Genomic DNA, 13,790 nt, shown 5'->3' with positions numbered 1-13,790 from the left:
GACGTTGCCCGACTACCTCTCCTTAATGATTTAGCTACTAGCTACGAATCTATATCCTTCTGATTAATTAATACTCGACCTTCCTTTACTATTATAGTCCCTCTATTTCGTAAGCGGGTCTTTTTCTCTCTCTAGGGCTAGCTAAGGATATAGTTAGTATCTCGAAGATCCCGGACCTTTATCCTTAATAACGCTATCTCGTACTAATATACCTTTAAACCCTTAACGTGGTCCACTCCTAAGCGACGTATACCCCTAACCGACGCACTTTTCTACGCGTCGTATATTTCTATCTTATATATAGTATTCCTCTATAACTAATAATAGTAACCCTTTATAAAAAAAGCTAGATTATCCTAATAATTAAAGTTATTCGGTACGATAAAAGACTTAACGTTAGCCGTTGGAAAGCTATAGTAATCTATAGAGTACCCGAAGCTATGCTCCGCTATAAGATAAATAAATAAGTACTAAAGCTCGAGTTATATTATATAGTTTATTAATTAATAGTTATTAAAGAGTAAGTAATTATTCGATATATATTAGACCTAGATACGCGAGGATTCGCGCCCCGATATACTAGTATTAAAAATATAGCTAATTTATTACTCGCGGGACGCGATAAAGGACGCGATAGTAAGCACTAAGCCGAGAAGTTTATTAAACAATAACTAGAACTTAAGACGTATTTTAATCGCGTATATAACTTTTAGAGAGCCCTTTACGAAGATCTAGAGCTTATTCGCGCGTAGTTTAAGCTTATATATAATATAAAAGCGAAGTATAGTATCTACGATTATAACTTCTATAACTTCGATAAGACCGGCTTTATAATAAGCGTTATCTATATATCTATAGTAATAATACGCGCCGATCGATATAGAAGAGTTAAGGTAGTTTAGCTTAATAATTAGGAATAAGCGACGGTAATTAAGTATATTAATAGCGAAAGGTATTACCTCCCGTTATTTCTTATTATTTAAGGCGCGTACTACCTCGCTAACTAGTATATATAGGGCGGCCTCTTACTAGACTAAGCTATTAAACTTACTTTTAATAGGTAGATAGATAATAAGACCGGCCTTAAATAAATTAAATATTTCGATAAGTATATAAAATCTTATATAAAGGGTATATATTAAATAATTATACTCGATAGGTATAAGAGCTACTAGTTAGCCTAGTTTAAACCCTTTTATAAAGAGAATAATATTATTATTATTAGCTTACTTACTTACTAATCTTATCTAACCTAGCTACTCGATATTAGGTATTTTAGTGCCTTAAAGAAAGTATATAGTCGGGAAATCGAGTACTTTATTAGAGCGTATATTAACTATATTACTAAAGTCGAGTTCTTCCTCGCTTTTAAAGCCGCCTACTTTACTATTATAATAGAGAGTAATAATAAAGGAGATTTTAAAAATATAGGCCTAGTACCTTTCGACCCTAAAGCTATAATATCTAAGCTAGATATTAAGTTATAGACGCTAATACTAACTAGTCCCCTTTCCGTAACTACCGATCCTTAGTACTCCTAGACGCTATAGAACTTAATAAAGGTAGTCTTATAATCCGAATATATTGAAAATCGGATTACCTATTATTAAAGAAGCTTATTAATACTTATTTTTATTATTATTAACTAACTTACGAAAGGGATATAAGTATTAGCGCACTCGGTTACCCTTATAACGGCTAAGATATATATATTATAGAAAATAAATAAAGTACTTAGTAAGCGCCGGAGGGCTAAGAAAATATATATATATCTTAGAGGATTACTTACTATAGGAGATATATATAATATACTAGCCTAGAAGGAGGTATAGGAATAGGTAGAGTATAAAACGCGTGAGAATAGTAGTCGGCGGACTAGGATAAAGAGGGCTCCACGGCGTTATAGTAAGTATAAAAAGCCTAAATATAATACGCGTATATACTAAGAAGATACGGAAGTATCTAATATATATAAGTCTGAATAGTTTCGGTATTTTATAGTTATTATAGTGGTATAATTAATATTCTTTATCCTATAGTCGTAGAAAAGTACGTCGCTTAGGGGTATGCGTCGCTTAGTAGTGGACCACGTTAGTTATTAATATTATAGCGTTAATTATTAATACTAGGGAGCTACTTTTATATCTCTTGATTCGATTTTTAAGGTAAGTAGATTAAGATTTAGTCTCCTTAATTATCTTAGGGGTCTTTAAGACCTAAGGGTTAGGAAGCTCTAGAGTCTCCTTAGGAGGTATTAGAGTATATAGCTTTATATCTAGCTTCGAGATTATATATTCTATATCTAGAGGGGTAATTTTAGCCCCTCTAAAGCCTCCTTTAATATTACTTTCGGTTAATATAGCTTAGAATATAGTATAGAAAGCGTGAAAAAACTTAGTCTTTAAAATATATATTATAGAGTATTTAATTAGATACTCTATTTCTCGACCGTATGCCGTTCGAAGCGGCCTAAAGCAGCCTATATTAAGAGGCTAGAGTAAGTAAGATAAATAAGGAGGTATATAAAGTGTAATAATCTTATTCTCCTTATAATATACCTCGAACTTAGTAGAGTAATAGCTTTTATAGCCGTTAAGGATTAGAAGACGATAGGTACTATTCGATCGCTTCTTTATATATTAATTAAAGTACTTTAGCTATAGGAGACCCGTAGTATTATCGGTCTAGCTGTTTTTCGTAATTACGATAGCCTGATTACTAAGGAGAGTGCTTTCTTAGTACTAGCTTAAGAGGTAATATTAGCTTATAATAATAATAAATAGCAGCGCTACCTAGCCTTATATAGAGATCGATTAAATAACTATAACTTATTCCTGGTTTCTAGGCTAAACTTTTTTCGGGCTCCTATACCTTTCGGCGCCTATAATAACTATACCGCTTATAATAACGCCTATTATAAAGCCTATCTCGTTGAAGTTATAAGTCGAAACCACGCGTTTATAGCGATTAGATCTTTATATTTAGCCCTCTAGTAATTATATCTACGAAAGAAACGCGTCTTAAGCTCTATTTACCGCTTAATAAGATTCCTTACCTAGCGCTTACTAACGGGTAACGTATCGCGGTCGATATATAATAGATTAGCTATTTCTTTAATATTACTAATCCGAGGGGAGAATCCTCGCGAATCTAGATCGAGTATATACTCGACTAGCTTCTATTCTTTAAGATCGGATAGTTTCGGCGAATTAGCTATTATATCGTGTTTTAATTAAGTTCCGTGCTTATGATTTCTTAGCGTCGTGCGTGGAATATTATAGATCTTAGCTGTTACGGTTCTACTAGTTGCTAGCGGCTAGGTACAAGACCCGGCCTAGTTCACCCAAGCACGTGACGCGTGCCCACGAGGACGCACAGACCTCGCGGGGTCTTTATAAGAAAGGGGGACCGTAAATTCCCTCCTCTTTCTCTTTTCCTACCTTATCGTTAGATAGACTCAATCTAAGCTACTAAGTTATTCTAACAGGGCTTAGCCTATAACATTAGCTAGGCGTCGTATATTTAATTTTAGGTTAGTTTAAAGCGCTTAAATAGTAAGAAGGATATTAGCTTTATTCCTTTAATCTAATATTGCTAGTTATTATAGAATAATTGATTAAATAATAATAATAGATAATAATAGGAAAGTAGGCGGTTCGCTTGTCTAAGCGGTTCGCTTATTAATCACGTTAGCGTATTTAGATAGCACGAGCTACGATATCCGGCGAACGGATACTTAAAATACCCCCTGAGGTAACCGCTTAAGTAGCCGAGTAAGTTAATACCTTACTCCGACCGATATAATAATAGATCGTAGAGCTCTCGGAGCTCGTCCGTAGTATAAATATAACGCCCGCTCTTTTATAAGTTCTAGAATACCTAATATACGCCCCGCCTATTATTGCTACCACGGCGCTAGCTAGTACTATATAGGCCGCCGGAGCGCTTAATAAACGAAAACTTAGCGGTTACCCTATAAAGAAGCTATTAATAAACCCGCTAAAGTTCTCGGGTAATACTAAAGACTACGACCTCTAAAAAGTCTAAATAAAAAATAAGCTCGAGCTAGATTAAGACTAAAATAATTTTTAGTAAGAATACTAATACTTTATCAATAACTACTTAAATTCTAAGCCATAGAGTGTTATACGGGCTTATTACGAAGCTAGGGAATAAATTAATTAAGACCCTTACTCTTTCTTAGCCTACCTCGATCGGTATTACGCGGATCTAAACTAGAGTATACGCGTTACGGAAACCTTATATAACCTTAAGTAAAGTAAGACATAATCCTTCGCGGCTTTCTTACCTAAGTTCGAGCGTATTATATCGGAAGCTAGTAGCGACCTCTAGATTAATAATACCCGCCTCGCCTTCCTATCGGGTGCGATAAGCTAGCGACTCTATATTATACTCGTTCCCGTGGACCTCCCGGATAACTATAGCGCTTAAGTTACTAAGTTATAACGTAATCCACAAGCGAGTGCACTACCTAAGCGAGTGCACCGCTTTCTACTATAGTATAATACCTTATAGTAAGACACCGAATCACTCTATAACATAGAATACCTATATCTTTATACGAAAGTAGGATTATTCTTACTATTAAATATCTCTAAAAAGATCTAAAACTTAGCCTTAGGGCCGTAGTAAGGATCTACGAAGTTAATTATATAAGATAACACCCCCAGTCCTTGACCACCCCTAGACCTTGACCACCCAAGACACGGACCCCTCTTCCACTTCATATCACATTCTAACCGCGTTTTCTCGCGTGATTTGGTAGCTAGATGCTTCAAATTAAGAACACGATATTATTATGCCCTCATATACAGAAATTGATATCGAAAACGCGCTTAAAGAGGTCCGAAGTGGGATCTCTTAACGAGTTACTGCTACACGCTATAGGATCCCCCGCATAACCCTTCGATACCGATATAAAGGCGGCGAGAACGTTCAAACCTCTTATAAGCATTAATAACGCCTTTCTACCCTTAAGGAAGCCCACCTCCGCGATTAGGTCTTAACCTAGCAAGCCCTAGGGCTCCCGCTATCGCATATATAACTACGAGACTTTGCCACTCGAATCCTGGCTACTTAAGGCGACATATAATAACTCGGAAAACGCTAGGTTAAGGGCTTTCTACGCCGTAATCCGGAAATCAAGACCGTACGAGGGAGAGGTATGGATTCTGCCCGGATTAATAGAGCAACTACTAAGACTATCTAGTCCTTCTTCCACCTTCTCGACCTCCTAACGATCTAAGCTATCCGACTAGAGAACCGATATAATACCAACGAACACGGGATCCTCGAAGGCTAAGGAAGCAACGGGCTAGTCCTTGGCTCTATAGCCAGCTAGATAGCCTTTAAAAAGCAGCCTAGATCACGTTATTAGACTATAATAATCGAATATATCTTAGCGACTAGCCGGGCGCTACCTCCGGTAGTTATCTTTAAAGGTAAGAGCGTACAAGCCTAATAGTTTAATAAGGAGCTTGGTCTAGAAGACTGGTGCTTCTTAGTATTAACTAAGGGCTGGACCTCTAATAGCCTTACGCTATATTAGCTTAAAGAGGTCTTTATCCCTCGAACATAGCTATCTTAGCCAGAGGCTAGGCTACTCGTTATTAATAGGCACGGGAGCTATATAACTAATAAATTTATGTATATATATTATTTAAATAATATCTACTTACTCGTCTTACCGCCACATATATCGTATATCTTATAACCCCTTGACCTAGCTATCTTTAGCCCCCTAAAGACGATCTATCGGTCTGAGATCTCAAGGATCAGTGTCTTATTAGATATAACGCCTCTCGGTAAGGCAGTCTTCCTCGCTGCGTATAAAAAGGCCCGTAGTAGGGCCCTAACGATCAAGAATATCACAGCTAGCTAGAAAGCAATAGGGCTATGGCTAATTAATCGCAACAAGCCTCTCATAAGTCGGCTACTAGCCTAACCTCTCGATTTAATAATAATAGCAGCTATAGCGCCACTAGCAGCTTCTACCTATATTCAAAAGGAGCCTAAGGAGCTCTTCTAAACACCTCGTCATTCAGGATAGCTTTCTAGGCTAGCTCGACCCTTCCTTTCCCCTTTAATAGACCGTACGACACGCCGGCTATTATTCCGGAAGATTAGCCGTAGTATTAACGGGCAGAACACTAAGCTAGCCGAGGCCGAGGCCACGATACAATCCCTTAAGCATCAGATTAATAATCTACGGCCTAAAAAAAGAGCTAAAGTCACCTATAGCCCTAATAGCCGGTTCGTACGGATTGAATAGATTGTCCAGACTAAAAAGCGGCTTGCGCAGTAACTTAAGCCGGCCGGGCTTTCCTAATTAACTTAATTAAATAATTTTAATTCCCTATGTCATAAGTGGCAGCTTGACTAGCTAAAAATCCCCTAATAATATAATCGCGATACTATTGTGTTGAGTTTGACGCCTTCAACGGGCTTGTGTTATGCTGTATTAGTGGTCAAGGTCTAGGGGTGGTCAAGGACTAGGGGTGTTATCTTAACCCTTATGCGACGACGCGCTAGTCGTACGGCCCGACGCGATACTAGACCTGATTTAATAAATTTAACTAAATTAGAAAAGAGGGTTATTATTTAGTATATTATTAAGCTAGCTACGCTATTATTTCCTCCTAGATTACGCGGTATTAAAGAAATAGCTAACTATCTACTACGCGTACGCGACGCGCTACTTATTAGGAAGAACTAGGTATACTACTTTATTAAATATTAGCTAGAGCTTTATACTCGCTAGTCTCATAGATATAACTACTAGAGGGCTAAATATAAAGATCCGAAACTTATTAACGAGTAGTTTAATTTAATATAAAATATAAAGGCTAAGCACGGGATCCTAGATAAAGATACCTATAACTTTAATAAGACTAGCTTTATAATAGGTATAATCTTTTTAGGTATAGTTATTACGATATCGGATAGCTATATAAGGGCTAAATTAGCCTAGCTTAATAATCGGGAGTGGTTAACTATAATCTAAGGCGTTAGCGCGGCTTGTTAGGCTATCCCGCCGTTTATTATCCTCGCCGTAAAATACTATCTCGCTAATTAGTACTAAGAGTATAATCTTCTAGCCGACTAGCGTATTATAATAACCGATAATAGCTAGACTATTAACGAGGTCGGTCTAGATTAGATTAAATACTTCGATTATTATATAGCGCCTTATACGAAGGGTAGGTATCGGCTCTTAATCCTTAACGGCTATAAAAGCTATTACTCGACCGAATTCGAACTCTATTATAAGTAATATAATATTATCACGCTCTATATGCCTATGTATTCGTCTTATATCCTTTAGCCGCTAGATATTAGTTATTTTAGCTTACTAAAGTAAGCATATAGCCGGTAAGTTAAGGATCTAATATATATATATATTATATATATTAGTAAGCTCGAGTTCCTTTACGCCTTCCGCATAGCTTACTTTACCTCTATAACCAAGAAGAATATATAAGGAGGCTTTATAAGGGCCGGCCCTATACTATACGACCCTTAGAGGGCTCTCTTAAAGCTTAATATATAGCTACGAATACTAACGCCCCCGGTAACTCTCCCTAAGATCAGGTAGCCTTAGGTCCCGAAGACGCCATAGAATACGCACGAGGCTAGCTTATAATTAAAGTATATTAAGAATCGAATCTCTACTTATTAGAATAGCTCTCCGACCTTAAAAATAGCTACCTTATACTAACTTATAAAGGGGGTAATAGCTATTATATATCGGGTGGCTCTCTTAGAGGTAGAGACCTCTATACTTCGTAAGGCTAATAAGGCACTAAGTAAGCGCCGAAGAGTAAAACAAACACGCGTATAGCTTAAAGGATTACTTAATATACGAGATATATAAGATCTAGTAGATTAGAAGGATCTAAATAAGTAGATAATAAAGGAAGAGCGCTAAGGTAGAGGGAGGGGAGGGAGCTCTCGTATAAAGCTTCTATGCTATAATAATTACGGCGGGACTAGCTATAACGTACGAACTTATTAGAATATTATAGAAAGGTCTGATATCTCTAATTCGGATATAGCTATAGTAGTTAGTTAATTTTATAGTAATTAATTGAATATTTTATTTATATTCTAGTAGAAAGTGGTGCACTCGCTTGGGTAGTGCACTCGCTTGTGGATTATATTAAGGGGTTGCGTAAAAGCTCGAGAATATCGATAAGGGGGCGAAGATATAATTCTCTTATATAAGGGCCGTACCTAAGGCGAACCACGCGAGTACTCCTACGGATAGCGATAGTAATATCCGAATAAGCGTCGTTAACCGCCTATTATAATAAGGTAGCTATACCTCCGAAGGTCGGTCGCGGAAGCCTATTATATACTAGTCTTATAGCTAAAAGGGCTATATTAAATAAGAATACTTATCTCTAAGGGCCGCCGAGGTCTTAAAAAAGACTTATAATAATAATAAAGACGATGAAGAGCCAGATACTATAGCGAGAAAATTATAACCCCTATGTAAAAATAGGCGTCGGGGCTTATAAAAGCTAAGGTTACTCGTTAAAAAAGGGTTAAGAGTCTATTAAATAGCTTTTTATCGAATATATAAATACGATTAAATACTATACTCGTTACGAACGCCTTAATATACTCTAGCTATAACTATTATATAATTATAAGCGAAAACCTTACAACGAGACTTAGCCTCCCGCTAATAAAAAAATATCCTTATTATTTAAGGGGATACTCTAAGGAGATTAAATAAGGAAGAAATAATAAAGTCGCTATATTAATAATAGAAATTTATAGCTTCGAAAAAGAGGTCTTTATTTATATAATACCGGGTCTTAGCTAAGACTTATTCTTAAGTAATAAAGCTAGTATCAAGGAGCGTCTTTACCACGTAATGCCGGTAAGAACACCGATATAAACCTAAAGATCCCGCTATTAGTATAATCTCCTTAAAAGATATAGAAAACGCGCTTGTACTAAAGACGCCGGTAGATCCTAGGGACTTTATACTAACTAATATCCTACAAGACTTCGTAAAACTATTCTCGCTAAATTACGCAATAGAACTACCTCTATATTAACCAAGGATAGACCACGAAGTATACTTAGTACGAGATAGTAACGGTAACGGAGCTTTACTTCCGTAAGGACATTTATATAAGATATCTAAGGAAGAACTCCTAATACTATAGAAGGTACTAAGAGACTTATTTAAAAAGGGATTTATATAAGCTAGTAGCTCCCCGCGTTAGCCCCGGTACACTTTATTAAGAAGCTAAGTAATAGATTATAATTCTACGATAACTATTAAGCCTTAAACATAATTATAAAAAAAGACCGATGCTCGCTTTTATTAATTTTAGAGATACTTTATAGCTTAGCCGTAGCGAAGTAGTTTACGAAGCTTAATATAATAGCCGCGTTATATAAGATTAAGATAGCCCCCGGTTGTAAGGAGAAGACTGCGTTCTATACTAGATACAGGTTATTCGAATAGACTATCTACCCCTTCAGTCTAAGCGGCGCCCCCGCTATATTCTAACGGCAGGTTAATATTATACTCCGCGAGTTCCTTAAAGACTTCGTAATAGCCTACGTTAACGATATCGTAATCTACTCGAGCGGGTTAAAAAGCGACTACCTCACGAAAGTACGGTAAGTACTAAGGACTCTCGAGGTAATAAGATTATCCTTAAACCTAAAGGAATACGCGTTCGCTATGAAGGAGGTAAATTACCTCGGCTATATAATTAAGGCTAGGGAGGGCGTCTTTTACGACCCGGTCGAGGTGTGTCAAGGAACTCTCCACTACTATAGGCGCGCATATACAGTTACATGTACTACAGAACACTCTAGTCGAGGTGCTCCGCGGCTCTCAGGATCTATTCAACGGCCCACGCGGACTTGGGTTACGAGTATGTCGCTTCAACATCAAGTGGTCCCTTTCATGATGCGAAAGACGAATGCCGCTGATGCGATGTAACTCACGATTGCGCATGTATCAACAGAGCCAAAACGACTTATAAAAGGACAGACGGCTACTCCAACTCAGTATAAACCCTCGACCTATCGTGGGCGGGCAGCTCCGAGACGGTCTGCCCCTGAGGACCATCCAGCTCCGCTAGCTGACTCCGAGGAGACTCGAGCTCAGCAGACCCAAGACCCTTCTCCCGATTACCGCCAGAGCCCTTATCCCCAACTCCATGACCACCATCCAGCTCCGGTGTCCCGACATCACCAGACCCGCCGCCGCCGGATATCCCATTCTCCCTCCTTGCCTCCCACTTGCGACGCCAGAAGAACCAGCCCAGTAAAACCACGATCGCCAGGGCGCCCGCGCCAACTCCTGCCCCGATTCCAGCTTTTGCACCGGTGCTAAGCCCAGATGATGACCCCCCCGTGGAGCTCCCGGACTGGGGCGTTTCGCTGGGACTGTCCTGGTTCGGGCTGACGCTGCTTCCACCTGACGAGGGACTGCCCGACCCGGAGTCCGCGGCAGCACATTCATACGTGCCCTGGACAATGGGCTTGATATTCTCGTCGAGCCAGGAGCAGTCCAGGTCAGCACTGCCCTTGACGATGAAATTTGAGCCAACATCTGTTAGGGAGGGAAACTTGACGCTGCTGAACTGCCCCTTCATAGTGATACCGTCAACTCGGGTGAGAGCAGGGGCAGTGAAATCCTCGAGAGACTCGTTATTCTCGAGTTCAAACCATCCAGCTTCCTCTAGGCCCGGGATCTCAACGGCGGAGAGGCTCGGGTTATCCTCGAGGGTGATACGGCCCGGCACTGTCTGTAGACTCGGGAAGCTGACGTTATATAGCACGAGGTTCTCGTAGATGTGTATAACGGGGTATCGTGAGCTCTCACCCTCGACCGTAAAGGCAGCGAGGTCGGGAGCCACGAAGTCGGTCAGGCGTGGGGTCCTGGAGATCCAGAGTGTGTGGTCCACGGCGGTGAGGCCCGAGAGGTTGACTGACGGGATCGAGGCGTCGTCGACACTGACTAAGTTAACTTCAAGATCACTATCGACCTGGAGATTAACTTCGACGCCGAGCCAGTAGAGTTGGCCCGAGAGCTGGGGCATATCGAGTCGGACGTTTGCGATAACGTCGGGGCTGCCTAAGAAGTACACGCTGCTCACCGTTTGCAGCTTAGAGGCGGTGACCTCGACTTGGGAGCGCAGGGGTTGGATGTAGAGCAGATCGGTGATTTCCTCGATACTCCCGAGGTCAATCGTGGCCTGATCGACCATGATGCGCAGGGAGCCGTTGAATTTGGTGCAGCTCGAGACGTCTTCGAGAGCAGAGGACGTCGTGATGTTCAGCGTCCCATCGGTCCACGAGCATAAAGCTGGCGAGGCGTGAGTCGTCGAATGACCTAGGGGTTAAATACGGGGGCCGACTCGAGGTCAATCACTTACAACTCAATTGGCGCCCAGATAAGAGTCCCAAGCCCAGGGATGTTTGCTGGCATATTAGAAACAGCGCCGCGGTCCTCAAGCCCGGTATCATGGACCTGAGCATTTTGAATTAACTGGAAATACTCGGTATGCGAAATAATATTACAACCGAGGTGCAATTTTCACGGGCATGGCCACCCTCTTTAACAAGTCGATCGATTCTCCAGGTCCCGCAGAATTAGCTATTGCGAATGTGGCATCCCAAGTCGAGACCCATCGTCCCGGTATCGCCGACCTGAACCGGCCATGACCGGTGCCCATGCCATGCAAGCTTTGCCCCCTCATTGGTTGCTAGACAGAGATATCCAACCCTTATTCCCACTTAGGTACGTGCGGCTGACTTTAGGTCGGGGCTCGAGCATTCCTAGTCGGATGTATCTAACCGTCTTGGTCCTAGACGGAGGCAAGATATTGATGGAGTGGATCTCCGGGGCTGTCTCGATCTACAGAACCGCGTGGCTGTGCTCCCATAATACCAGCTCGTTACTCCGTACTCCGTATGCTGGGCTATTTGGCACTCGTATCGTACGGCCCAGTGGCTGGTGACAGACCTGGTGCTTTTTGATAACCAAGTTCACCTTGACCCAAACAGCCCCAATTCAACCAAACCGCCGTCGCGTCCAGAACTATCCCATGCCACGCACATCGCCCCTCGTCGCTTTCATACAGGCCTCATTCCCTCACTTTGAAGCCCCTTAGAGTTGGAATCTCGCCCCACGGAAGAGTTTATGCGTTCCTCGGTCCCTTGCGTTTAAATATACCAAACCGACTGATACACTTTGGAGGTTGTGGCCATTCAACCAAGATACATCTGCGCTGTGTGTGGGTGTCTCGTGCTGGTCATGTCATTGATAATGCCGTAGCCAATCAAGCTACGCGCACACGATCCGAGCAGCAGCCGCGCCATGCCTATTTAGGCTAACCGACTGCCTAAGGACGTTTGAATTAATCATCCCTTTTCTACCTATTTGATCTACCTTTTAGTATATCAGAGTAGTAGCAATTCTAGACTCCCTTATCAGTTAATAACCCTTAAGTAATTACTTTATTGATTATAGGTATCTTCCTGTTACGACCCGACATACGACCGCATGCGCCTCTCACGTGCCCCCCACTTTTTCCTCCTATCACATGTCATTCACGCACCAAGCATGGCAGTCGACTATAGCCGCCAGGCGACTACGGTCGACTATACTATGGAGGCGCTCGTAGACGATAGTCGACTACGGTCGACTATATAATATTTACTAGTATATAAGAAGTCTAACTTTATTATAGTTAGTCTCTACTAGCTCCTTAGCTATTAATATAATTATCTACGTAAGATCTACTATCTCGCATATAGACTATAACCCGACCGCTTAAGTTAACGATATCCTAGTATACTTAGTTTATAACCCGACTTTTATTCTATCTACCCGGTAGCTAGTCTAGACCCGAACGTTATATATTAATAGCTCTTATTTAGTATACTACCGTATTAAGTACTTAAGTAATACGATACTATAGCTAGCGAATCCTCTAAGGCTAAGGGTAAGCACGCCGAACCTATCTAACCCCCGCTAGAGGAAGATATTAGTATAAACTCGGACGAGTCCGAGGACGAAGCCGATATCCTTAGAGGCTAAATCTAAGAACTTAGGGGATAATTATAATAAGTCGCCGATACATAGACTCACGATAAAAAGTAATACGATAAAGCGTATCGTAACTTTAACGAAAGAATAGCCTTATAACGGGAATAAAATATATAGTTAAGAAATAAAATAAATAGCGTAAATAATAATATTATTCGCTAAGTTACCGGTAAGGACCTAGGAGAGATTATAAAGCCACGCTAACTAGGACTATTCGATAGTATAACTAAGGACCTTTAAGGATTCCTAACTTAGGTTAGAGCCTATTAATAATACTTTCCCTCTATCTTAAGGACGGAAGAGGATAAGGTACGCTATATAGCGGGATATCTATCGGGAGCCGTACTAGCTTAGTTCGAGCCCACGCTTTAGGATTTTATAACTTATATTTATTAATACCGAAGGTAAGATATAAAGGATATCTTCGTATACTACTATAACTTTAAAGAAATATTAAAAATAACCTTCGGGACTATTAATAAAGAACGCCTAGCCGAGAACTAGCTAGAGGCGTTAAAGTAAAAAGGATTAGCTTCGGACTATAGCGCTCTATTTATCTAAGTTATATCTAGAACTATAAAGAGCGAGGGAGATAAAATAGTAGCCTATTATAGGGGCCTTAAGGACGAGGTTAAGGACGAACTCTATAAGGAGGACCGACCTACCGCCCTCGCTATGTATA

At 40.4% G+C, this 13,790-nt stretch overlaps 1 protein-coding gene across 1 annotated transcript; it reads right to left on the bottom strand.

Moving 5' to 3' along the window:
• Window positions 1-10,046: 10,046 nt before the first annotated feature.
• On the bottom strand, window positions 10,047-11,535 carry J7T54_005847 (uncharacterized protein; the record flags this gene model as incomplete). The annotated part of the gene is made up of 2 exons (XM_051509375.1): window positions 10,047-11,362; window positions 11,433-11,535. 2 exons carry the CDS (start codon window positions 11,533-11,535, stop codon window positions 10,047-10,049), a joined length of 1,419 nt encoding a protein of 472 aa, XP_051359600.1.
• Between the last annotated feature and the right edge of the window lie 2,255 nt (window positions 11,536-13,790).

The sequence above is a fragment of the Emericellopsis cladophorae genome (assembly GCF_022114955.1).
Source record: "Emericellopsis cladophorae strain MUM 19.33 chromosome Unknown NODE_60_length_125508_cov_113_851042, whole genome shotgun sequence".
In the NCBI taxonomy this organism is placed as follows: Eukaryota; Fungi; Ascomycota; class Sordariomycetes; order Hypocreales; family Bionectriaceae; genus Emericellopsis; species Emericellopsis cladophorae.
The sequence above is the reverse complement of the archived record's forward strand: the minus strand, read 5'-3'. Positions and strand labels throughout refer to the sequence as shown.